The sequence below is a fragment of the Sciurus vulgaris genome (genome assembly GCF_902686455.1).
Source record: "Sciurus vulgaris genome assembly, chromosome: 12".
In the NCBI taxonomy this organism is placed as follows: domain Eukaryota; kingdom Metazoa; phylum Chordata; class Mammalia; order Rodentia; family Sciuridae; genus Sciurus; species Sciurus vulgaris.
Window position 1 is genome coordinate 97,095,359 of NC_136473.1, and position 23,519 is coordinate 97,118,877.

A 23,519-nucleotide genomic window follows, 5' to 3' on the forward strand; every position below is an offset into this window, starting at 1 on the left:
GAAACAAACAAGTCAGTCCCTCAGAGTACAAGAGAAACCAGTGAATTGGAGGAGGCAAAGCATTGTTTTGCCAAGCCATAGATTGGCAAGTTTTCATTAGGCAAAGGACATCCAGAAAATGTACATGGTTAATCAAAACTAATGTAATGTAGCACAGAAGTTTAGACTATGACTTGTAAATTGAATTGCTAAGTAGTAATATTTAATTAAATCAATTTGCGATAATTACCATGACTAGTAAATAAGAGAGATGGACTAATATCTGGGGAGAAATGGAGCAAGTTCATTGCCTAGAGCTTTTATATCTGCAGTGGTTTTGCAAACTTTATTGTGGATACAAGTTGCTGGGATGCTTATCAAAATGTATATTTCTAGGCTTATTTCCAAGATATTCTGACTTAGCAGTTCTAGTGTAGCATTTCTCAATTTTGGCACTCTTGATGTTTTGGGTGGAATTTGTGTGTGTGTGTGTGGGGGACTGCCCGGTGTACTGCAGGACATTTAGTAGAATTTCAGGTCCACTAGACACCAGCAGCACCCCTTCCCTATTTGTGTTTCCAGGCATTACCAATGTCACCTAGTGAAAAAATAATTCCTTCTTTGAAAACTACTAGTTTAGGGTAAAAGTCAACGGATGTCTTGTATGTGTAGTAAGAACATCCAAGGTGATTTCTAACAAATGTGGTTGGTGGACTACCCCTGACAGAAATTAAACTACAGTATTATGAGTTGAATTTTGCCCCCCCCACCCCCCCACCCCCGCACCATTCCAAATTCATATATTGAAGACTTAACTCCCAGTGCCTCAAAATGGGACCTTGTTTGGAAACAAAGCAGTTGTAGATGTAGTTAAAATGAATCGGGGCCCACCTACTCCGATATGACTGGTATCCATTAAAATAGGGAAAATTTGGACAACATGCCCCCAGGGAAAACATCATATAAACACTGATGTTATGGCTGGGCACAATAGTGAATGTCTGTAATCCCAGCAACTAGTGCCACTAAGGCAGGAGGCTGGCAGGTTTGAGGCCAGTCACAGCAACTTAATGAGAACTGTCTCAAAAATAAAAAGGGTTGGGGATGGGTCTCAATGGTAAAATGCCCTGGGTTCAATCCCTAGAAAAAAGAAAAGATTGGAATTATGTCGCCACAAGCCAAGTAACTACCAGAAACTAGGAGAATGGCCTGGAACAGATCTTTTCCTAGAGCCTTCAGAGGGAGCAACACCTTGCCAATACCTTGATCTCAGGCTTGTAGTCTCCAGAACTATGGGACAACAAATTTCTGTTAAGACACTTGGTTTGTGATACTTTGTTACAGCAGCTCTAGGAAATGAATACCCCGAAAATACACAAAACAAAAAGTCAGAGTTTAGCACAGAAACAATATTTGAAGCAGGATCAGGGGGGGAAATGAAACGATGGCGGATTGGCACCACCTAACACCAAGTAGGTATTCATGAAATTAATATTTTATTTTTATTAAGCACACTCCAAGTATACTTTGTATTTAGAGAAAAAAAAATTTTTTTTCAGTGCTAGGGATCAAACTCAGGTCCTTGTGAATGCTAGGCAAGTACTCTATCTCTGAGCTACATCCCAAAACCTGAGAGCAAACTCTTGGAACATGATTTGTTACTTTAAAAGACTGAAATTAAGTAGAGGAAGGAACAAAGGGAGAGGGAAGATACTGGGAAAGAGATTGATCAAATGTATGTATGAATGTGGCATAATGAATTCCACTATTATGTATAATTACAATGCACCAATAAAAAAGTAAAAAATCGGGTTCATGTGATACAGTGGATTAATTCTTAATTATTAAGAAATAAATATTTCTATAAGAAAAATAAGTCTGAAATTATATATGTACCATTTTCAAGTTTTAGCAGGTATTATATAGTAATCAGAGTTGCTTGAAAGACAAGTACAAAGCATAAATTATGCCTTTGCATAGAGAAAGTAATATATAAAGGCAAAAATACAATGACTATGATCACACTGTAGCTTTAAGAAAAGTGTTGACTGTTTCAGGTCACAAAGGCACTATTTAGAGTACAGCAAGTGGGACCATGTGTCCAGCAGGCCACACAGTCATGTGCTTATCCAAAGTGGGCAATTCATATCCTCTCAGTGCAAGGATGAAAATTATGTTATTAAGAGCTTAAAGGTTATGTACCCTAATAATTTCATTTGCAAAAAAGGGAACATTGATGCCAGTTTTTATCAGCAAGAAAAACAAGAGCCCCGTAGCACATATCAGACTTCTTGTCTTTTATGAAAGATACAAAAATCGTCTTAATAAACAATCTTAGTTCCTGTTTCCTCCTACAATTGAAAAAAAAAAAAAAAGGAAACACGTCTCCTTGTGTCAAGACTTTATGATAAAAATGCGTAAAACTTCTATTGCAGGTGAAGACACCCAAATTTATTTTTCCTGTCCCCATAAGCAAAAGACTGGTAGGAAGCATTAATAAAGAGTTCCTAGAAATGTCTACATTTGAAGCTGGGTGATCAAATACAAACAAGGATACATCTAGACTGCTTAAGTGCTCTTCACAAGTTGGCGTAAGCTAACAGGACATTAAACTAAAAGCCTTTGCCAAACTCTCCTTTGGATATAATCCCACCCAATCCCCTCACCTTCAATCAAGGAAACTTTCCCGCGGGCCCTTCCAGAGTACATGAAGTTGATGCCAGAGCACAGCTAAAAACACGTTTCGCTTTAACAGATTTGCCTTCTAGCGGGGTGGGAGGCGAGGTGGGGGGGAGGATTAAATTCGGCTCCTGGTTTAAATGGTCCTAGGAAGTTAGGATAGGGGCTACTCATTCTCAAGGCTGTTTTCCGAAAGAGGGCCAGACCAGTACAGAACTGACTCGGAGTCTTTCAGAGGAGAAACCCAGGGAACGAAAACGAGAAGTAAACAGGTTTTTACAGCAACACTGATAGTATTATGCCCCTCCAATTGTTTATTCAAAGTTACTCAATCTTTTCACTCCAAAGAAGGATTTACGCCCTTTCTCAGAGTGCCTCTCTTCCTCCTTCTCCCCACTCCTCTCCCCAGCGAAGGCAAGGGCTGGTGCCCAAGCGCTGCTGAAGTCCGCTGCGGGCAGTTCCAGTCTAAGGCGGTTGCCTAGAAGTCAGCCTGACGCCGAGAAATCTAATCGCCCACGTCTGCTCTCTTGGGCTATTGTGCCTCTAGGGGAAGGCAGAACAGGTGAGGGTGGCAGGAGAGAACCAGTTCCCCGACAGTCGGAAAACGGTGAGGGTGTGGGCCGAGGAAGGGCGGGAATGCAGCGCGGCCTCCCTCCCGGAGATCACCTTGCGCTGACCTAGTTGAGCTGCGAAGGAAAGAGCCCCCGCGTGCGAAGGAGGGCGGGGCGGGAGGCAGGCGTGGCCTCGGGCGGGGGCGGAGTCTAGAGCGGGATCTTTCTGGAGCTGGGCGGTGATTCGCGGATGGATTCGAGCCGGAAGCGGGCCGGGAGGCGTCGGTGGCTGCGGCGGCGCACGTGGTGACGTGCGAGGGGGTGCGGCGCGGGAGGGCAGCCGGCGGCTGCAGTGTCTTCGCGACTCGCGTGGCGGTCGGTCACTCTGAGTCGCTGGGCTGCTTCTCTGCCTGCTGCGTCGGCGCGGTTGGTCCAGCCAGCGAGCTAGTTCTTGGGAGTCCTTCGCGGCGTTGTCCCCTTCTCGTAGCCTCCGTGGACTGGCTGCTCGTCCTTTTGCTCGATCGCTGCCCCCTTCCGCTGGCTCGAGGCGCTTTCCGTTGGGCCAGTTCCCTCCCGCTTCCTCTGCTCCCCGTCGAAGCTCTAGAGATGAATTTTTCCATCTCTTTAGAGATGAACCAGGTAATACACTCTGGTCCTACCGACCGCGGAGGCGGGAGAGGGCGCGGCCGGGATCCGAGAGGAGGGGATGGCGCGGGCGGCCGGGAGGATGGTGGGAGGCGCGGAGCGTCGTCCTGGTCCCGGAGTGGGACGCCCTAAGCCGCAGCTGCCGCCTGTCTCCGGAGGAAAAGCCGGCGGCGCGCGGATCTTTGCGCCTGGTGCTGCCGTGGTTGCCAGGTCGCGTTGGCGGCCCAGGGCGAGAGCCCGCAGCCTCGGAGGGCGGCTCAGGGCCCTTCTCTAAGTCAGGGAGGGGTGGCGGGAAAGAGACCTTCCCTGGAGGGGTCCTTGGGGCTTGGCAGGGCGCCCCGGGGTAGGACTACCCGCCGGAAGGAGGGCGCGGGAAGCTGCGTTCTCGCTGTCAGGAACGGCAGCCCAGCACGGGGTATGGGCTCGGGTCTCTGAGACAGTCTGGGGCCCGGCGCCTGTGGGCGGGGCGCCGGTCCCCAGTAGCGCAGGCCCTGGGACCTGGAGTAGGGTGGCACGGAGACCCCGGCCGCCGTGGGCCGCGGGGTCCTTTGTTCCCGCTCCACGTTGCCCGCTTTTCTTGCCAAGCGCGGGGAGAAGGGGGCGGGAGGAGCGAGGGAGCGGCTGCCCTGACGTGTCGGCGCTGAATGACTGCGGGGCTGGCCAATCCTGGGCGGGGGTGTGCGGCGCTGGGCGCCACGGCCTTCGGAGTGGGCGCCCGCCTGGCCGCGCTGCGGGTGAGGCCGGTGGCTGCAGGGTCGGCCTCTCACTCGGAGACGCTGACCACATTGTTTTTCCCGAAAGAAATGGGTAGAGAGGTTCGCTCCTTTTTCGTCCCGCCAGGCATTTTACACAGTGTCTCTGGTCATAAGCTCTGGGTAGAAAGGCATCAGACAACATCAGACTGAAGGTTGAACATAGGGAAATTTGAACCACAGATGCTTTACATTTACTTTTTTCTCCACACGTAGTAGAGAAATGGTTTGAGACAGCTGACATTTCAAACAAGAAGTCATCAGATGGTCCAAAGGGCGCGTGTATAATTTGGTAGCTAGAGGTAAAAACGGGACTTCACTAATCAGAAACATGGAGTAGTTTTCCTATTTTCTTAATAGATGAAATCTATTAAGATACTACTGTCTATAACCTTTGTTTTAATTTGCAGTTCTTTCTAACATCCCCCCAATATAAATCATTTTGACTTTAGACTTAGTTTTAAATGTTCTTTTGGCTATTTGCTTTAAAATGAGCTGGAGTTTTGTTTTTCTTGATGGATGTCTTAGGTGGCGATTGAATGTGGTTTTGCAAATAAATTTTTTAATTTAATCCTTGTCCTCTTAGAGAAATATCGAAATCATTGATGCTAGGATGAAGTACCCCTAAAAATTATTCTATTAACTTTTTAGCAGTATGATTTTGTACTCAAACACTGCAGGTAGAGTTTCTTAAAGTTTAGGGATTCTTCTACCTAGTGTGGTGCTAGAGGCTGTAAATTGAAGTATTTTGAATAGGAGAGTTAGAACCACAGAAAATATATGCTTAACTTGTAAATGTCAACTCCCACCTTATAAATGTTTCTAAAGCCAGATCAATATTCTTACACTTTTGAAAATAACCTGCATGTCCAACAGGTACCTTACCATTAGAATGTCCCAGACTCTTCCTTTACTTCCTATTTTTCTTCGTGCAGCAAATGAAAAATGTGTTGCTTCTTGAATTCGTTTTAAAAAAGTATTGATTTTTGGTAATGATGCCACAACATCCCCCTTAACTCACTGCCTTGGTTAACTATGCAGGGGTGAGCAGAATCTTTCCTTAGTTTTCCTGTGTGTTTTGCCCATTCCTCCAGACCATCCCCCACTTTTCTACTCTAATGCCCTTTGCTTCCTTGCTTAAATCCTCCATCTGGTCTCCATACTTAGCATTGTTTAAACCTTGGAATTAGTCTCTTACTTCCTCTTCCACCACTCACCATATGCATCCTGCAGTCTACAATTCCAATGAAACCAAAATAATTAACAGTTTCTGGAATGTATGTGCTGTCATACCTTCTTTTCCTTTTGTTTGAGCTGTTTTCACTGTTTGATTTATCTGTATACTTGGCCTTTTGTAAAGGGTTCAATGCTGAGGAATTGAGTCAACTCCATTGTGTTTATAAGCCTTCCATTCCAGTTTGTGCCTGCCATGTTTGGTACTACAAATGTTTGCATTGTAACCAAAGAATTACAAAACCATGTGTTTAAAAATGTAGAGCAAGTGAATGAGTTTGGTGAGTTTTGATAATGGCTGGTGATAGTGGTTATAGAGGTGTTACTAGGAAGCTGTAACTTTTGGTTTTAAAAAGTGGGCTGGGGGCTGGGATTGTGGCTCAGCGGTAGAGGGCTTGCCTAGCATGTGTGAGGCACTGGATTTGATGCTCAGCACCACATAAAAATAAATAAATAAAAAGTATTGTGTCCATCTCCAACGAAATTTTTTTTTTTTTTTTTTTTTTTTTTTAAGAGTGGGCTAGGGATATAATTCAGTGGTGTTGGTTCAGTCCATGCGGGGGGGGGAGGGTTGATTTACTTTGTAATTGTCTGCCTCAAAAATTGCTTTTAAGCTTAAATATTTGTCACTTACCTTAAACTTTTAAGAATGCTTCGAAAATTTGGTAATTTTTATCTTGTTCTTACTGAAGGTCAGAATTTGGGGAGAGGCTGATTTGTGCCTGCCTTTTTCACAGCTCTTTAAGACTTGTAGAATTGTATGTCACTTAAGCTAATGTTTCTGGGTTGTGGTAACTTCTGAAATACTGAATGATACTATACTAAAATCGTTTGATTCATTTTTGAGTCAGAATTCTGTCTTTCATTTCTTATGCTGTCTGTACTAAAGAACTGTAATAATTTTGATGCCAGTTTTAATTTTTAAAATGGATTATTGAAAGTATTTTTTTAAATACCCAGCAAAATAATTTTTATGCTCTTTTAGGTCTCTGGGACAGTTGGGCTTTTGGTTTGGTTTTTCAAAGAAAAAAGAATTTTTCCCATTTGTTTTTTAAAATTCCACAAGTTATTGTGCTTTCATTTCATAGACCAAATAGGATCTAAACATTTCATGGATAGTTTAAAACTCTTGATTTGCCCAAGCTTACTTTAATGAAAGTGAACATGAACTTTCAAAATAAGTTTGCATTAATTTAAATGTCATCTGACTTGTACTAGCTTTTATAATTAAGTAGTATTGTACTGACCAGTAGAATTTTAAAGAGATGAAGTTCCTATTAAGACCTGGGTCTACAAAAAGTTAAGCACTAAATACAGTTGGAATCATTGCAGAACATAATAATATACAGAATTATATGCCAAGAGTTGCTCCGAAAATTGTTTTCTCTTAAAGGACTGCAGTAATTCTAACCATCTACTTGTTTTCTAAAATAAATTTGAGGAGGAATATTCGATTATTAAATAATAGATGCCATTTTTAGTCTCAGAAAAGACAAGTTTACAACTACATACTGAAAATAAGTGATCAAAGTTTACTATATTTGTTCATCTTAACCGTATTTTGGTTTTTCAAATGATATATTTTTTTATTGCCCCCCCCCCCCTTTACTGGGGATTAAACCCAGTGACACTTCACCTCTGAGCTACATACTCCAGCCCTTTTCATTTTATCTTGAGATAGAGTCTAAGTTGCCCAGGCTGGCCTCATATTTATGATCATCCTGCCTCAGCATTCTGAGTTTGGGACTACAGGTGTGCCATTGAACCTGGCTAAAGGATATAGTTTTATCTCCTAATTTGCATGGGGATGGGACATATGGTCAGTGGTGGAGTGCTTGCCTGATGTGGGTGAATCCCTGGGTATTTGGCAAACATTTGTTAAAACTAGTTTCTTAAAATCTGGATTTTCCAAGGTAGGATTAACCAATCTATTTGGAAGCATGAAGCCCGAAGAAATCGACATTGCATAATGGTATGATACAGTTTTGATGAAGGAGTAATCATTGACAGCAATCCCAGCCCGAGCTGGAATACTTGGGTTTCCTCAAAATGAAACCTAAGGTATGGAAAAACCAGTTAGGGCATATGGAATCCAGCTCTCTTACAGATTGTGCACAAGTGAAAACTAACACAATAAGTGTGCTGAATTAGAACAGACTGGCCTTCCGTGGAGTCCTGGGGCAAGTGAGTCACTTGGACATAATTGTTACGAGTTGTAGATTTGATTTATAAAGCAAATCAAAGCAATTTTAAGATGTCCATTTTTTGAAGTACACAGGTGTTTCACGTAATTACTTAGTTCTTTTTCCCTGAATTAGACAGTGGTATAATAGCAGTGCAGGTGACTTTTTTTTAAGCGTCATAAGAATTTGACACTAATAATTAATGATGTGAAAATGAGGGGGGAAGAGTAAAGTAGGAGGACTGATGCCTTGATTTGGTTTGAACCAGTTATTCCATTAGAATTTTATCACTATGTGTGAGAAAAATCATCATCCAAATCACAGACATGAATACTTTCCTTTTTTGTTCATCTAGTTTATTTCAACAAATTACTCATATTTATGTTCAGGTTTTAGGCAAGTGGTGGGGAGAGACTGGATGAATACAAAAGATGGACAAAATGGAGGTTTTGCTTTTAATGAGGTCTTGAATCAAGGAAGACAAGCAGGTACATAGAAGCAGAGCACAGGACAGACAAGCTGGAAGATCACACCTACCTTTCAGAAGGGTTCTATACGTGGAAGATGGGGAGAAATTACTTGCCAGCTGTGGGGATTTGGCAGAGACTATGGCCAAACATGTCATCTGTCCGAGGTATTCTCCCAACATTCTAGGTAAAAGAACAACTTGAACAAAGGTACAGAGGCTAGGACATTCAGAGCACATTTGGCATAATATATTGTTTTGTAACAGTCACATACACGTTTGGGAATAATGCCTATAGGTTGTTTGCTTTTTCCTAAAAACAGACATCTCATGTTTGCATGTTAGTTGGAATCTAATAGTAAAGAGTTTTAGAGTTAAGGAATATTCTTTAATTCCTAGGCATGTATACTCTACTTAATAAGACATTAGCTCCTGCCCACTGGGAAAGGGTATTTTTTAAAAGGTCACTTGAATAGTTCCAAGTTACGAGAAAAGTGTTTATGTGTAATTATATTTGTTAGCATTTTTATGTAGTGTGAATATTGCTGCCATTTACTTTAAAATGTTTTTAAAGATCAGTGGCAGGTTTTGATTATTTGAGTAACTTAATTTTGTTATTGTTTCAGATTATGATGCATCTTTATCACAGAAGAAATTCATGTCTATAGCTTTTAAGGACTTGATTACATCATTTTCAAGCCTGATAGTTTTGGAACCACCATTACAGCTTAAGACACATCTACCTTTACTTCAGCTACCTGTCTTCATACCTTGACCAAGTGCTTCATTTCATCACTCCTTTGCCTTTGGATTATTTGCATTCCCAGTAATACATTTCCTACCAGTGTAGTAGGTAAGTGAAAATTCACTGTCCAATCCAGCATTGACACGGTGTTGTAACTCAGTAGCAGAGTACTTGCCTAGCATGTATGAGGCCCTGGGTTAGGTCCCCATTATACCCCCTGCCCAAAAAGGGCACAGTGTTTTTCTCAAGACTGTGCTGAATATAGTAGCAGCCTTTCATAATGTTTAAAAGGCAGAGAAGTCAGTAATCTTTGAATGAAAAAGCATTTTTTATATTTTTCCTTTCTGTAAACTAAGTTAAACTGGAATCTCCTATTACTACTTTTTAATTATTTATTTTGTGTAATCATTAGTTGTTTATAAGTAAAGTGAAATGTAAAAATGTTTATAAAGAATATGTTTGAATTATGTAATCTTAGGAAATAAGTTCTTTAGAATATGTGAAACTTAAAAAGGGAGCATGAAGTTCATCTTCTTAACTCTTCCTACCTTCTATACTTAAAAACATTTGAAAATATGATTTGGCAGATAGGGTGCCGAGACTTATAATTGTGTGTTTAAGGCAAGAGAGGAAGAAGGCAGCTATTTCTCATTTAAATCTTGATTGTACATAATATGGAGGAATAATCTCCAATTGAGGACCCTGATTAAGGGCCCTTTAAGGAAATTGAGAAAGTACAGGATTGGGATATATAACAGTCTTTCTCATTTGTGTGTAAAGGAATGGCAACAATACAAATCCCAAGGAAATCTGTATGTGATGGCTACTTCACCGTCTTCCAGGCTTTTTAGGTTGCTTGTTATGGGCTTGGGCAGGATGGAGTTTGATTTCCTTCCCCTCTGAACGAATGTGCTAATGAGCATGGACACCTGGCTCATGCTGCTGAGATTACCTACTGCTGTACAAGTCCTTAAAGACCTGTGACCAGAGTATGGGGGTACAAAGACTTGGGCATTCAGTACCAGTGTTGTTTTAACCAAGTTTTTTGTGTGGTAGAATTTTTACATGTTGATGGGATAGAATTTGAGAAGAAAAGCACTATACTAAGATGATTTTTTTTTTAAACCACCACTTGCAAATAAAGTAACTTAGCTTTCTTTCTGGTGTTTAGCCAAATTTATAAGGAAAAATGATTCCCAATGGATATTTGATGTTTGAAGATGAAAATTTTATTGAGTCTTCTGTTGCCAAATTAAATGCTCTGAGGAAAAGTGGCCAGTTCTGTGATGTTCGACTTCAGGTATTTAACTTACTTGGAAACTTGCAGAATTGATCTTTTACTAAAAGGTGTTAAGTTCTTGGATTTGCTTTGTGTTTCCTCCATAGGCATTTAATGAATGACTTTTTAAAAGAATGCTTTATCCTAAAATGTAAGATAAAGGAGGCTGATATATAGTAATTATCTAGATAATTAATAAAGTACATAGTCACAATACTTATAATTTTAATTTTTTATAATTTCAGGTGTGCGGTCATGAGATGTTAGCACACAGAGCAGTACTAGCTTGCTGCAGTCCCTATTTATTTGAAATCTTTAATAGTGATAGTGATCCTCATGGAATTTCTCATGTGAAATTTGATGATCTCAATCCAGAAGCTGTTGAAGTCTTGTTGAATTATGCCTACACTGCTCAGTAAGTACTTTAAGCCATATTATTAGGGAATATCATCAGAAAACTCCAAGTCTCTCTAGATGTATTCAAGTAAAGTATCTGTGTTTTAAGGCCTTGTATATATACACACACACACATAAAGAGCTTTTTTTTTTTTTAATAGGTTGAAAGCTGATAAGGAATTAGTGAAAGATGTTTATTCTGCAGCAAAAAAGCTGAAGATGGACCGAGTAAAGCAGGTAGAATATCAGAAGTAAATATATTAAAGGGTTACTATTACTACAGAGTTTGTGTAATCAGAATGTAGAAATTGTCATGAAACATTTTGTTAGTCCCAGGAACTTGAAAAGGCCTCCCCCCGTCTCCCCAGTAAGAACTGAATATGTTTTTTAACTATTTGGTTATAAAGTACCTAGATCATAGTTCTTTCTGAAGGGTAATTTGGGCTAATGTCTTGCTCTTTTGAGAGTCTTCTGTGGCATGGTAGGTATATTGGTTTCTCCTTTTTTAAAGATTTTTTTTCCATCTGACATTATTGCCAAAAGCACCTTTAAAAAAAAAAAAAAAACTCTTTAGGATCAACAAATATGGGTATTAAGAAATTCAGCTATACAGTACATCTAGTCTGGGGTAGATATATTTATTTTTGGCAGCATTCATTCATTAAGTAGCACAGTTACACACTGACTATACAGAAGCTAACTCAAAACCACAAAACTAGCTGTGCCACAGCTGCATGGACTTGGGGCTTTTGGCTAATCACACTTGAGAAAACTGTATGCCCATCCCAGAGCTTTGACAGTGAATTATGCTAAGTTGAAGTAGTATTTGCAGTCTCTGATAGCACGAGTTAAACTATTCATCTGTTTTTACCAAGAGTTAGCATATCTTCAATTTTTTTTCTTTACTTCTTGGTTCCTCTTTAAAAGTATTCTGCCTAGAATTTAATGCCTGAGAGAACTACTTAATAAGTTATAGGAAAGAAGGGCATTTAATCCTCTAATACAAGTCAGTGAACTGCAGGCCACAGGCCAGCAGTCTATTTTTACTAAGTTTTATTAGGACACAGCCACGCTCATTCATTTACATAGGGTCTACAGCTGTCATCCAGCTGGGGTGACAGATTTGAGTATACTATCTGGCCATGTTTGCTTCTTCCAGTGCCACTTCTCTTTTCAAATATTCTGTGATTTATAGCACATATTATTGAGTTTAGCATTCTAGAGTATCCCTAATTTAGTTGATATTTTTCAAAATTACTTCCTAATTGTTTTATCTTTTGCTTCAACCAGACTAAATTGTTTGCAGCCTCTTCTCCCTTTCTACACTCAACATGAACATCATTCATCTCTTTGGTAGAACACAGTTTTGATTTGACTTTTCATGAAACCTCAGCTAATTATTCCAGTTGAAAATACCTATCTGAACCCTACTTAGCTTGTCAGTTTGTCACTCTCTCCTTAAAAAACTGCACTGTATGGCATTCTTTGATGTCCGTCAGTTGTATGTGTATTATTCCTACTGTTAAATTTGTTGTATTTTAAGATGGTAATTTTCAGTTCCTCTTTATATCTTCACCTAGTATTAACATATTGAACATAATTTGTAGAATAAATATATGTAAATGTTGGTACTTGTTTATTTCCTTTCCAAGGTTTGTGGTGATTATTTACTGTCCAGGATGGATATTACCAGCTGCATCTCTTACCGAAATTTTGCAAGTTGTATGGGAGACTCCCGCTTGTTGAATAAGGTTGATGCTTATATTCAGGAGCATTTGTTACAAATTTCAGAAGAGGAGGAATTTCTTAAGCTTCCACGACTAAAGGTAAAGACTACAACATAGTAACAAATTTGTACTATCTAGTTCTAGGCACAGAATCTTTGTTTCAAGCAAGTAAGTAATGATTATGGAAACAATAGTGTATTGAAATTATTATTCTTAGCATTGTAATGAGTTCCTACCTACCAGTTAGTTTACTTTCTGTTTTTTGGTTTCTTAGAGTAAATGTATATAATGCATTTGGGCATCGTTGACAACTGTATTGTGAAATTGAGAATTAAGCCAAGAACTAGCATTTCAGTCCTGATTTGTGTGTCTCTGTTTTTTCACCTCTAGTTGGAGGTAATGCTTGAAGATAATGTTTGCTTGCCCAGCAATGGCAAATTGTATACAAAGGTAATCAACTGGGTGCAGCGTAGCATCTGGGAGAATGGAGACAGTCTGGAAGAGCTGATGGAAGAGGTTAGTTTTAAAGTAAATGGGATTGAACAGTTCTTAAAAATTATTTTGCTATAACATGAAGGATTCCCTTTTCACTTTTATTTTATAACCATGACCCTAAAGAATTTAAATTTTGCTATAGGTACCCCTAAGCTGAGAAACAGGGGGGGTGTCCAGGTGAGCTGAATGAACTGTTCAGTTTGGTCTTCTGCTTTTCTTTTTTTTTTTTTTTTCTTTTTAAAAAATTTCTTTGCTTATTATGTGCTGTTAACTTTCTTTAAAGTAGCATGTAATTTGCTTTAGAAATGGGAGGTGGTACTGAAGTTTTCTGTAGATTCTTAATTTTTCTTCACAGGTTTGCTTTAAATTTGACAAGTAGGTAAAGCTTCTAATGGTTGTTCCTCCCCATTGGTTTATCTCCCCATAGGTTTATTAACAAAACTAGGATACCCAAGACTGAAGAAACAAGAAGAAACCTCAAGTGTATTGACACGTAAAGAAGCAGCAGTCCTGCCCCAGTTCTCCTAAGAAAAATCCGCTGTGGGCAGAGAACGATGATGATTTAATGGTGTTTACTCCTTTACAGGATTCTTATCTCTAAAGCTTTGTGTTTTTCAATGGTGTTGTTAATACATAAAGTCACTCATTTAAGTTGGGCTACTTTAAAAAAAAATCTAAGAAAAAAAATTGATAGAGAAATAGTGGGAATTAAAAATACACAAGGGGAGCAGTGGAGTAACCTTGAGTTTATTGCTCCCCATAAACCTTTCAGAATCACTAAAGGCTTACCAAATCTGTTAGTCCTGTAGAAACAGTTGTCATTATGTTCTGAAAAGGCTAACAGTTGATCTGTAAGTTCTGTGATTTCCCACTTGAAAATCAAATCAGATGCGTTAGCCATGTGTTTGCATCTGTTTTAAGAAGATAACTACTGCTTGCTCAAATTTTTGCATTTGTTTTTCATGTTTTTCTTGACACTACCTACAGGGGAGAAGTATATTTATGCAAATCAGACCATTTATCTTCAAAGGTGTAAACTTTAGTATTTTTCTGTAAATATGTATATTCTTTAAGAGTCTATAAATTGTACTAGTGCCTTTTTTCTTAATGTTATGTAATAGAAGCTATGAAAAAAATGAAGATTTCTTTCAAGCCAGTCAAGCCAAGGACTCTTCAACCAGTATTAGAAAATTTTGTATTTGATTTTGTTTTTTTTTTTTTTGTTTTTGCTTTTTAAATTTTTACCACCATGACGTGTATTTTTCTTTACTTCGGAATCCTGCCACAGTAAGAGGTCAAGAAGCTCAAGAAGCACACTGGAGGTTACCTTGAGGCGTTTGTGTAATCTGCATACTAGTGGAGTAGCCATGGTGACAGTAGCCACATGGGTGTTCTGTTGCTGTTTTGCAGGTTCAAACCTTGTACTACTCAGCTGATCACAAGCTGCTTGATGGGAACCTACTAGATGGACAGGCTGAGGTCTTTGGCAGTGATGATGACCACATTCAGTTTGTGCAGGTACACATTGCACAGTCTGAGGTAACCTCAGGTTAAAATTTGGACAATTTTATAGAATACTTAAATTTTCCTTTAATAAAGGAAAGTGGACAATTTCATTGGTATGACTGGACAGAAACATTTTTGGGCGAAAGCAGGCTTATCAGAGTTACTAGCATTTTTGCCATGTGAAAAGAAGTTAACTCACCATGTTAGAAAATCCCATTTAAATTTTTTCTCTTAAAGTAGGATTTATAAGTCATAAGAAAAAGGAACGGTAAAAGGAAGCAATATAGAAATTTTTTGGTTTGGTTAGATTACAAAAATTAGTTGTTCGTTACAGACATGACTGATAGGCCCAGTTGAAAAAAAGATGCAGGAGGACTTTTAAATTGTTGATGGCTATGAAAGAAATATTGGTTATTTCTCTAATTATTGATGTCTCATTATTTGAAATTAGAAATGGCATAAACTTAGAAGTGGTCCATCCTATGTTATAACTTGTTCTAGGTGTTTCTTGAGCAAAATGAACTAAAACAATATGGTTCTGTTGTACTAATGAAATTACTTTGCCTTTTATAAAAAAGTCCAGTTTCATTTCCCCTTCCTTGAACGGGTTACCACATACTTATTCAGACACATTGTCAGCAGTTAATAGAGAACAAACATATCAGGAATGAACCATTTAGCTTATGAACAAATAAATACAGAGAAGTACACAATTTTCTCCCTCAGTGCTTGGGATCAACACACATGCTAGCCACATACTCTACCGCTGAAGCCACATTGTCAGCCCAGATCTTAAAAAGTCGTAAGCCAAATGGTATAAACACTGCCCATATCAAGATGAAAAGATTTCTAGCATCCTTAGTCTTCGCCTACCCCTTCTCAATCAGGACCCTACACACCCCAAAGGATATCATGACCTAACTTCTGCCAAAGCACATTATGTTGTGCCTATGTTTGAAATTTACATAAATGGTCATACAGTATGTATTTCAAATTTGACCTTTAACTCAACTTCCTATTTATGAAGGATAAGCTATAAAATAATCGACCCAGATTAAAGAGTGTTTTCCTTTAAAAATTAGAAGGTAAATGATAGATAGTAGTATCCTGTGTGGTTACTGTATCAAGTGTTAACTCTGTGGTGGTCTGTGGTAAAAGTGGCTTAATATCTTTTTTAAAAAATAATTTTTGGGTTCGAATTGGAGAATTTTGTTCATGTGTATGCATTTTTAATAAAGGTATTTTCTCTGCTAACTATAAATATTTTACATTTTAAAAGTAATTTTTCAAAAAGCACAAGGTGAATGCCCAATAAGTGGCTGACCATGATGTTTGGCATGGGGACCAAAAATGCAAGAAATAGCTCCTGCTTGCAGGACCTCATCAGAGTTTGTGTTAAACAATATAGACTTAAAGTGGCATTAAAGAGGAGGAAGTCATAGTAGAGACAAGAGGTGAGAAACCAGGAATATTTCACAGAGGAGCCAAAATTTGAGCACTCTTAGGATTGAGAGGTATTTACACAGCAGATAGAGGTTAAATAGCAAAAGTTATCTGTGTAAGACTGCTCCTCTTGGAGACTGGTAACTAAATAATACCTGAATGGGCTTGTACTTTTTTTTTTTTTTTAAAGATTACTACTTCCTTAATGAATCTTCCATCTACTATTTTTATTTTTTTTATGTGGTGCTGCTGAGGATCAAACCTGTGCCTCACATGTGCTAAGCGAGCACTCTACTGCTTACCTGCAGCCCCAGCCCTTGGGCTTATACTTTATCCCATAGATGATAAGAAGAATTTAGATGAGAGTAAAATCTGGGAGTCTGACACATGTGAATTATTAGGATAAATAGACATCGTAAGATAGAAGGGATGAGAGTCCTTTCTCTAGGTTTCAGGAATAGGAAAAGGAGGTTGAGAAGAAGCCATTAGAAAGGTAAGAACATGATTAGAATCTAATTGTGTTATAAAAGCTACCTAAGGTAGGAGAAGAAAGTTGGGAGACAGAATAAATTTGTAAACTCAAATCCTTTTGTGGGAGGTCATGTAAAATAAGGTGAGGGATAGATGCTGGATGTACCAAGGAGTTAACCTGCATTTCTGTACAGGGCTGTTAGTGATACAGTACTAGTTGTCTTCAGTGTTACAGGGCCTTTCTCTGGTCATTCCGTCAGTTATAGTTCATACATTACTTTTGCTGCAGTAAAGTCTCTTAACGTAACAGAGTTCATTATCGATACTTGGGACTCCTTCTTCCCAAGAATTGGGATGAGGTTTTTACGTACCTTTTAATTCCTAATAATAGATGAAGTTTGACATACAAACCTTATTTTTTTATTCCTAGTATTTTTATACTGTGACATAATCTGTCACAGTATAAGAATGGACCTCATTCTCAGAATTCCCAGTCTTAATTTTAGCATATTGCCTTATATGTATCTTCTGAGGCAGTGTAATCTATTTTCACTTTATGAAAAAGAGATGTTGTGAATAAAGTGTCCAATAATAGCAGGCTGTCTTAATGAAATTTAATGATGACACTGACGTGGTACATTCCCTGCCTTTGTTCAAAGTAGTCCACACATGCTGTTGACCATACCTGTTGAGTGGCTGAAACCTGACTTACTATCACACCTTCCAGTAGCTTTCAAATCTTTCTCTCTATAACTTGTTCTATGGCTTTTTGTTTTCATTAGCAACAGAAATTTCCATTAGAAATCTTAACCTATCCATGTGCTCTGGCCCTGGGCACCAGAATAAGTGGATGAGCAGAGTGGGCCAGGAACTGAAGGTGGTGCCTGTTAAGTTGGCAGTTCTCCCAGGATCTTGACTCTCAGTTCATGTGATCATATCCCTCGGAAGTGGCAAAGGCTCAAGTAGCTGGAAGAAAGCCATGAAAAGCAGCTTGTGTATGAGAATGTGTGGGGTTCTTCTGTTAGGATCATTTGGATTGGCAGCTTTGTTCATGTGTGTGTGCTGCTTTTTAAATATTTCATTCTTCTAGTGTTTCTGGTTACTACTTTTTAAAATTTTTTGAGCTTTGATACAGTATTGTCTAAAGAACCACTATATAATACCTATAATACCAGCCATAAAGAAATACACTTAAGTGTTTCTTATGTTTGCCACTTTTTTTCTTGTAAAATATTTCGAGAGAGACTGGATGAATCTGCACCAGCTCACTTTTTGCTGGCACTGTATGAAGGACACATATGGTTTTGGTAGGCTTGACAATTTCATAGAGACAAGAGGTTAAATATTCTCAGCTCAATGCCATTTTAAATTTAGAATGTCTTTTGGGAGATTCTGTACTTATATATTTTTTTTAAAATGAGCTTATATGAATTAGTTTGCTTTTTTCCCGCCTCCCCATTCCCCTGAGGAGATATCATTCTGACACTTGATCTGCAGCATGTGATTTGAAATGTTTTGAGTTTTTTCCTGACCAGACCAATTATGTAGTTATAGTTGTATCTTGGTAAGTGGAGATGGAAGAATGCCAATAATTTGCGTCGATTGGAACGTATTGGTTTGTGTTAAATTTAGTGTGCTCTAAAGTGTCCTACATAGTGGAAAAACTGACTTGGTGTTTTGGTAGTGTGGTGTGGACTAGCTGAGGAACAAAGGTACACCAGGTATGGTATTTGGTTAGGTTTCTGTAGCTACCTTTTGATTTTGCAGAAAAAGCCACCACGTGAGAATGGCCATAAGCAGATAAGTAGCAGTTCCACTGGATGTCTCTCTTCTCCAAATGCTACAGTACAAAGCCCTAAGCATGAGTGGAAAATCGTTGCTTCAGAGAAGACCTCAAGTAAGTATATGACATTGGCCAGGTTAGTCTTCAGTTTATCTGTTTTTAAAGAGTGTTATCAATTTAATACTTTCAAATTGACTACGTAAAAAATTCAGAACCAGTTAAATTTGAAAACAGTAGAAAATGTTCCAGTGTGGGATCTGGAGACTTGAGTCTAATTCAGAATCATAGAGCAATCAAAAGTATTAATGATGTCCTCTTTTAATGCAGAATTCTTGTGCTTACAGATAACACTTACTTGTGCCTAGCTGTGCTGGATGGTATATTCTGTGTGATCTTTCTTCATGGTCGAAACAGCCCACAGAGCTCACCGACAAGTACTCCAAAACTAGTCAAGAGTTTAAGCTTTGAGATGCAGCCAAATGAACTCATAGAAAAGCCCATGTCTCCCATGCAGTATGCACGGTCTGGTTTGGGGACAGCAGAGATGAATGGCAAACTCATAGCTGCAGGTAAGAGCTGAAGTGACTTTATTGGAAACATTTACCTGGGTAAGCCTTAAGTAGGCATTTATATTTGCTTGTGGCATGCCTGGGAATTTTGAGAGACAGGGCTTACTGTACTTTGTTCCAGGGCACTCCAAGAAGATGGACAGGTAACAAGTAAATACTGTTACTTTGTTAACCAAAACAAGGTCAGGTTCTTGTTTCAATTTTTCTATGTTTTTTTTTTTTTTTTTTTTTTTGACGGGTGTCAGTGCAGTAGTGGAGTGCTAGGCAAGCACTCCACTACTGAGCCACATGCCCCACTACTGAGCCACATGCCCAACCTGTTTCTAATTAAAAAAAAACTGTGTAGAGTGGGCAAATTTTTCTCTTCCAATTACATGAATAATTCAGTATTCTCAACTGAAGCATTTAGTTAAATATCAAGTAATGGGTCCTTAATATTTCATACCTTTTCTCATTGTGCACATTACTTTGAGCCATAGGAACGAACCCTGGCCCAGTTTAATATTTTAAACATGAGTCTTGATGGTTCTTTCACAGGTGGCTATAACAGAGAGGAATGCCTTCGAACAGTTGAATGCTATGATCCACATACAGATCATTGGTCCTTCCTTGCTCCCATGAGAACACCAAGAGCCCGATTTCAAATGGCTGTACTCATGGTAAGCATGTTATGTTGCACAAACAATCCATATTTAGCTTTTTTTCTCATAACTTCAGAAGGATATAAATTCTCATCTACTTTTGGCATAGGGTCAGCTCTATGTGGTAGGTGGATCGAATGGCCACTCAGATGACCTGAGTTGTGGAGAGATGTATGATCCAAACATTGATGACTGGACTCCTGTTCCAGAGTTGAGAACTAACCGTTGTAATGCAGGTAATAATATTTTTCTTCTGAGAAAGCCAGTATTTAAATAAGATAATTAAGTTATCAGTATATAACCATATTTTATACTTATTGTAGGTGTGTGTGCTCTCAATGGAAAGTTATACATTGTTGGTGGCTCTGATCCATATGGTCAAAAGGGGCTGAAAAATTGTGATGTGTTTGATCCTATAACAAAGTCATGGACGAGCTGTGCTCCTCTTAATATTCGTAAGTTAATTTTTGTTTTTTAAAGTGATTTTATAGACTGCCAATTACCAGTTTGGGTAGTAGTTATAGGAATAATCTTGGTTTGACTTGATTCTATAGGTAGACACCAGTCTGCAGTCTGTGAACTTGGTGGTTATTTGTACATAATTGGGGGTGCAGAGTCTTGGAATTGTCTGAACACAGTAGAACGTTACAATCCTGAAAATAACACCTGGACTTTAATTGCGCCCATGAACGTGGCCAGGCGAGGAGCTGGGGTAGCTGTTCTTGATGGTAAGTGTCCACATTTGAAGAGGTGAAGGGTAGATTTGTTAAGAGTTTGTTCTAAAATTCTAAGAAAATCTCGATAATACTAACTATACACTTGTAAACTTAAGAATTCAGAAGCAGCCATCTCTTCTGTGCAATGGGAATTGGGCATTTTGTCCTTCGTAGGCTCAAAATCAGAGGCTCAAAACTTGATACATAACTTTGTTCTTTTTTATTTTTCCATTTTGCAGGGCTGGGGACCAAACCCAGGGTTTCTTGTAAGCTGGGCAAGCATTCCACTGCTGAGCTATATCCTAGCTTTTTATTTTGAGGCAGGATCTCACTAGCCTCCAACTTAATCCTCTTGCCTCAGCTTCCAAAGTAGCTGTGAATTGAAGGCATCACTAGTCTTTGAACTCAATAAAGTTCCAAATTTTTTTATTCCATAAACCACACCCAATAAATGTATCATCCTGAATTTTGAGTTTCCAATCCTTTACAGTAGTAATTAACTTGATTTCAAAAGAAAATAAATGCAAATCCCTTTCTTTTCTAGTTGTCTACTCTATACCTAATTAGAAATAAAACTTTTAGATCATTTTAATGTCTTTTCAAAGCATAAAACTGTTTTATGTAGTCACAATTTTCTTTTCACATATTTAATTAATTTGCTTAATGTCTAATCATATAATTTTAATAATTTAGTTAGCATTCGTTTTGGAACAAAGCTGAATCTTGGTAGCTTATGGCTCCACAGGGGAAAGCTTACATGTGTAGACAGTAGCAAATAGCCTGATGTCCTGGAGCAGCTAACACAAAGAATTGTGAGAGTTGTACTTTATTTAGATGCTGCTGGCACACACCCGCCCCCCACCAGGTTGTCTCGGTTTCATGTGGGAATGGGTTTTTATCCATTTTACTCATTTTTGCATCCCCAGTGTCTAGAATGCTTGTTGCCGCATTACGTAGAACTTTAATACTTTTAACAGGCATTTGTACTTAAAAGCTACTTAGTTCATTTAGTAAGAGACAGACCTAGATAAGCATGGTTGCACGTGCCCTGTAGTCTCAGCTCAGGAGGCTGAGATGGGAGGATCCCTTGGGTCCAGGGTTTAGAGACCAGCCTGGGCAACATAGCAAAAACCCATCTCAAAAAAATAATAAAACAAAACAGACCTAGGGGTTTTCTCATTACTTTAGCCTCTCAGACTGACTGTCTCATCTCTCTTTTAGGAAAGCTCTTTGTAGGTGGTGGTTTCGATGGCTCTCATGCTATCAGTTGTGTGGAGATGTATGATCCAACTAGAAATGAGTGGAAGATGATGGGAAATATGACTTCACCAAGGAGCAATGCTGGGATCACAACTGTAGGAAGCACCATTTATGCAGTGGGAGGATTTGATGGCAATGAATTTTTGAATACGGTTGAAGTCTATAACCTTGAGTCAAATGAGTGGAGCCCTTATACAAAGATTTTCCAGTTTTAACAAATTTTAAGACCCTCTCAAACTAACAGGCTTAGTGATGTAATTGTGTTTAGTAGAGGTACACTTGTGAATAAGGAGGGTGGGTGGGTATAGATGTTGCTAACAGCAACACAAAGCTTTTGCATATTGCATATTATTAAACATGCTGTACATACTTTTTTGTGTTTGGAAAGGAATGCAAAGATGGTTTGTTTTGTGTATTTTAAGACTTTTTCTTTGGTTGTTTTTTTGGAAGTTGATATTGTAAAAGAATAAACCAAGAATTGATGGGCATATCATTTCAAGAAGTCCCCTCTCCTCCACATTTGTTTTGCCAATTTTGCACATTAAATGACTCTTCCCTCAAATGTGTATTATGGAGCAAGAGGGGGGTAGGGTTTAAAGATGTAGGCAGTTGGGTTTTTTAAGGGCCCTTTTTCAATAACTGGAACACTCTATAACAAGAGATACTTATTTAAATAGATGACAGTAACTATTTTTGTTTTTATTAAAAGAAAGCTAACTTGCCTACCAATATTTAATCTTTTATGATTGCCTTTTTATAACTTTTTATATTCTCAGCAGAGTGCTTTACCTGTTGAAGTAAAATCCGGCAGATTCAAGTTAGTGAAGCAGAGTGGCAATCTTAAAGGATGCAGAGTGCAGTGATTCTTTTAAATGCTCAGAATGCAAACTTGTAAGCATTCTCCTCAGCTGCATTTTTTTTTTTTCTTCCGAGAATGCAGTACCAAATGTTTATTTGAACGGAGTTGCTGAACAGTAACATAGTGATGATTTTTTGGTATTTGAAACAAACACTGGTTTGAAATACTTTGATTTGATGAGGGTATAGTTTATATAGCAAGACATTTAACTGTATAGCAGAACAGTGAAGTATTTGATCTTCTCCATAATTCCTGTCTTTATTTATCATTAACAAAAGAACCCTAAACAGAAGCCGTCAGTTGAAAAGGTTTAAACTGTGTTGGGTTTGTGAATGCAGCCTTTATCAGAACTATGTTTTTGCTCAGATTTTCTGCTCATATGGATAAATCTGGTGGGATGATTTGGTGTCTAATGTGTAGTGCTACACACCTAACTGATAGTGCCAAAATTAGCACATCCTAATGCTTGTGCAGATGCAAATACATTAAAGGTACTTTGCAGGAAATCCTTGCACCATGGGATTAATACCCAGTTGTTTGTGTACTGACTCGTTACTAGAAGTTTTGGGGAACATTTTTTAGTGAGGAGGAGCTTACAGCATTTGTGGAAAATACTCACCTGGCATATTATACCTGAAAGAAATGGATGATGTAAGGTGTTTTTTCTTGTCACAGAAAATGAAGCACACAGGAACCTAATGAGCCATCTGGGATGAGATAACTATTCAGTGGCTAACTTGGGTTAGGAAAAAAATTGAATATTTTCTTCGAATATGTTGGTTCTCTGGTACTTTGCCACCTTTCTCTCATCTGTTTTTACAAAGAGCCAAGAAAGTTATGTCGTTCCTAACCATCTATCTCTGGTTTGTTTCTGAACTAAAACTAGAAGCTTTAGATTTGAATTTGCCTAGTAGGATGACTATTGTTTATGGATCTGTGTTTATTCTATTCAGCACAAGGAAATAAAGTTTAAGTTGAGGATTCAGCACTAAAATCCTTGAAATTACTTTTCATTTCATAAGTGACATGCTTTATGCAGATAGTATGTGGGAATGCTTCATGTCAGTTTTCCTGCATTACCATTGATAGCAAAACAGGGAGTTTGGTGGCTGAACGTTTTTTAAGAAGTTGTTATGGCTTT

General features: G+C 38.7%; 1 protein-coding gene across 5 annotated transcripts; it reads left to right on the top strand.

Annotated features, from left to right (window-relative positions):
• The first annotated feature begins 3,513 nt into the window (after window positions 1-3,513).
• Window positions 3,514-22,012, top strand: IVNS1ABP (influenza virus NS1A binding protein). Of its 5 annotated transcripts, none has more exons than XM_079108030.1 (15): window positions 3,521-3,848; window positions 9,115-9,341; window positions 10,405-10,533; window positions 10,758-10,927; window positions 11,070-11,145; window positions 12,561-12,734; window positions 13,026-13,151; window positions 14,541-14,669; window positions 18,318-18,447; window positions 18,678-18,902; window positions 19,440-19,561; window positions 19,653-19,779; window positions 19,867-19,998; window positions 20,098-20,271; window positions 21,481-22,012. In XM_079108030.1, the coding sequence occupies exons 3-15, from the start codon at window positions 10,423-10,425 to the stop codon at window positions 21,732-21,734; spliced, it is 1,950 nt and encodes a 649-aa protein (XP_078964156.1). In that variant the 5' UTR covers window positions 3,521-3,848; window positions 9,115-9,341; window positions 10,405-10,422; the 3' UTR covers window positions 21,735-22,012. The 5 variants fall into 5 exon arrangements, with proteins under 5 accessions (XP_078964160.1, XP_078964156.1, XP_078964157.1 ...); XM_079108031.1 differs by having other exon boundaries at window positions 3,524-3,848; window positions 14,541-14,648; XM_079108032.1 differs by lacking the exons at window positions 3,521-3,848; window positions 9,115-9,341; window positions 10,405-10,533; ... (2 more) ...; window positions 12,561-12,734; window positions 13,026-13,151 and adding an exon at window positions 13,562-13,698.
• Window positions 22,013-23,519: the final 1,507 nt, after the last annotated feature.

Bases quoted from the DNA above. Each gene is read 5' to 3' on its own strand.
- IVNS1ABP (XM_079108030.1), top strand. From the start codon at position 10,423: ATGATTCCCAATGGATATTTGATGTTTGAAGATGAAAATTTTATTGAG. The intron at 14,670-18,317 runs GTAACCTCAGGT...TTGATTTTGCAG, and splicing joins TACACATTGCACAGTCTGAG to AAAAAGCCACCACGTGAGAA. The intron at 20,272-21,480 runs GTAAGTGTCCAC...TCTCTCTTTTAG, and splicing joins TGGGGTAGCTGTTCTTGATG to GAAAGCTCTTTGTAGGTGGT.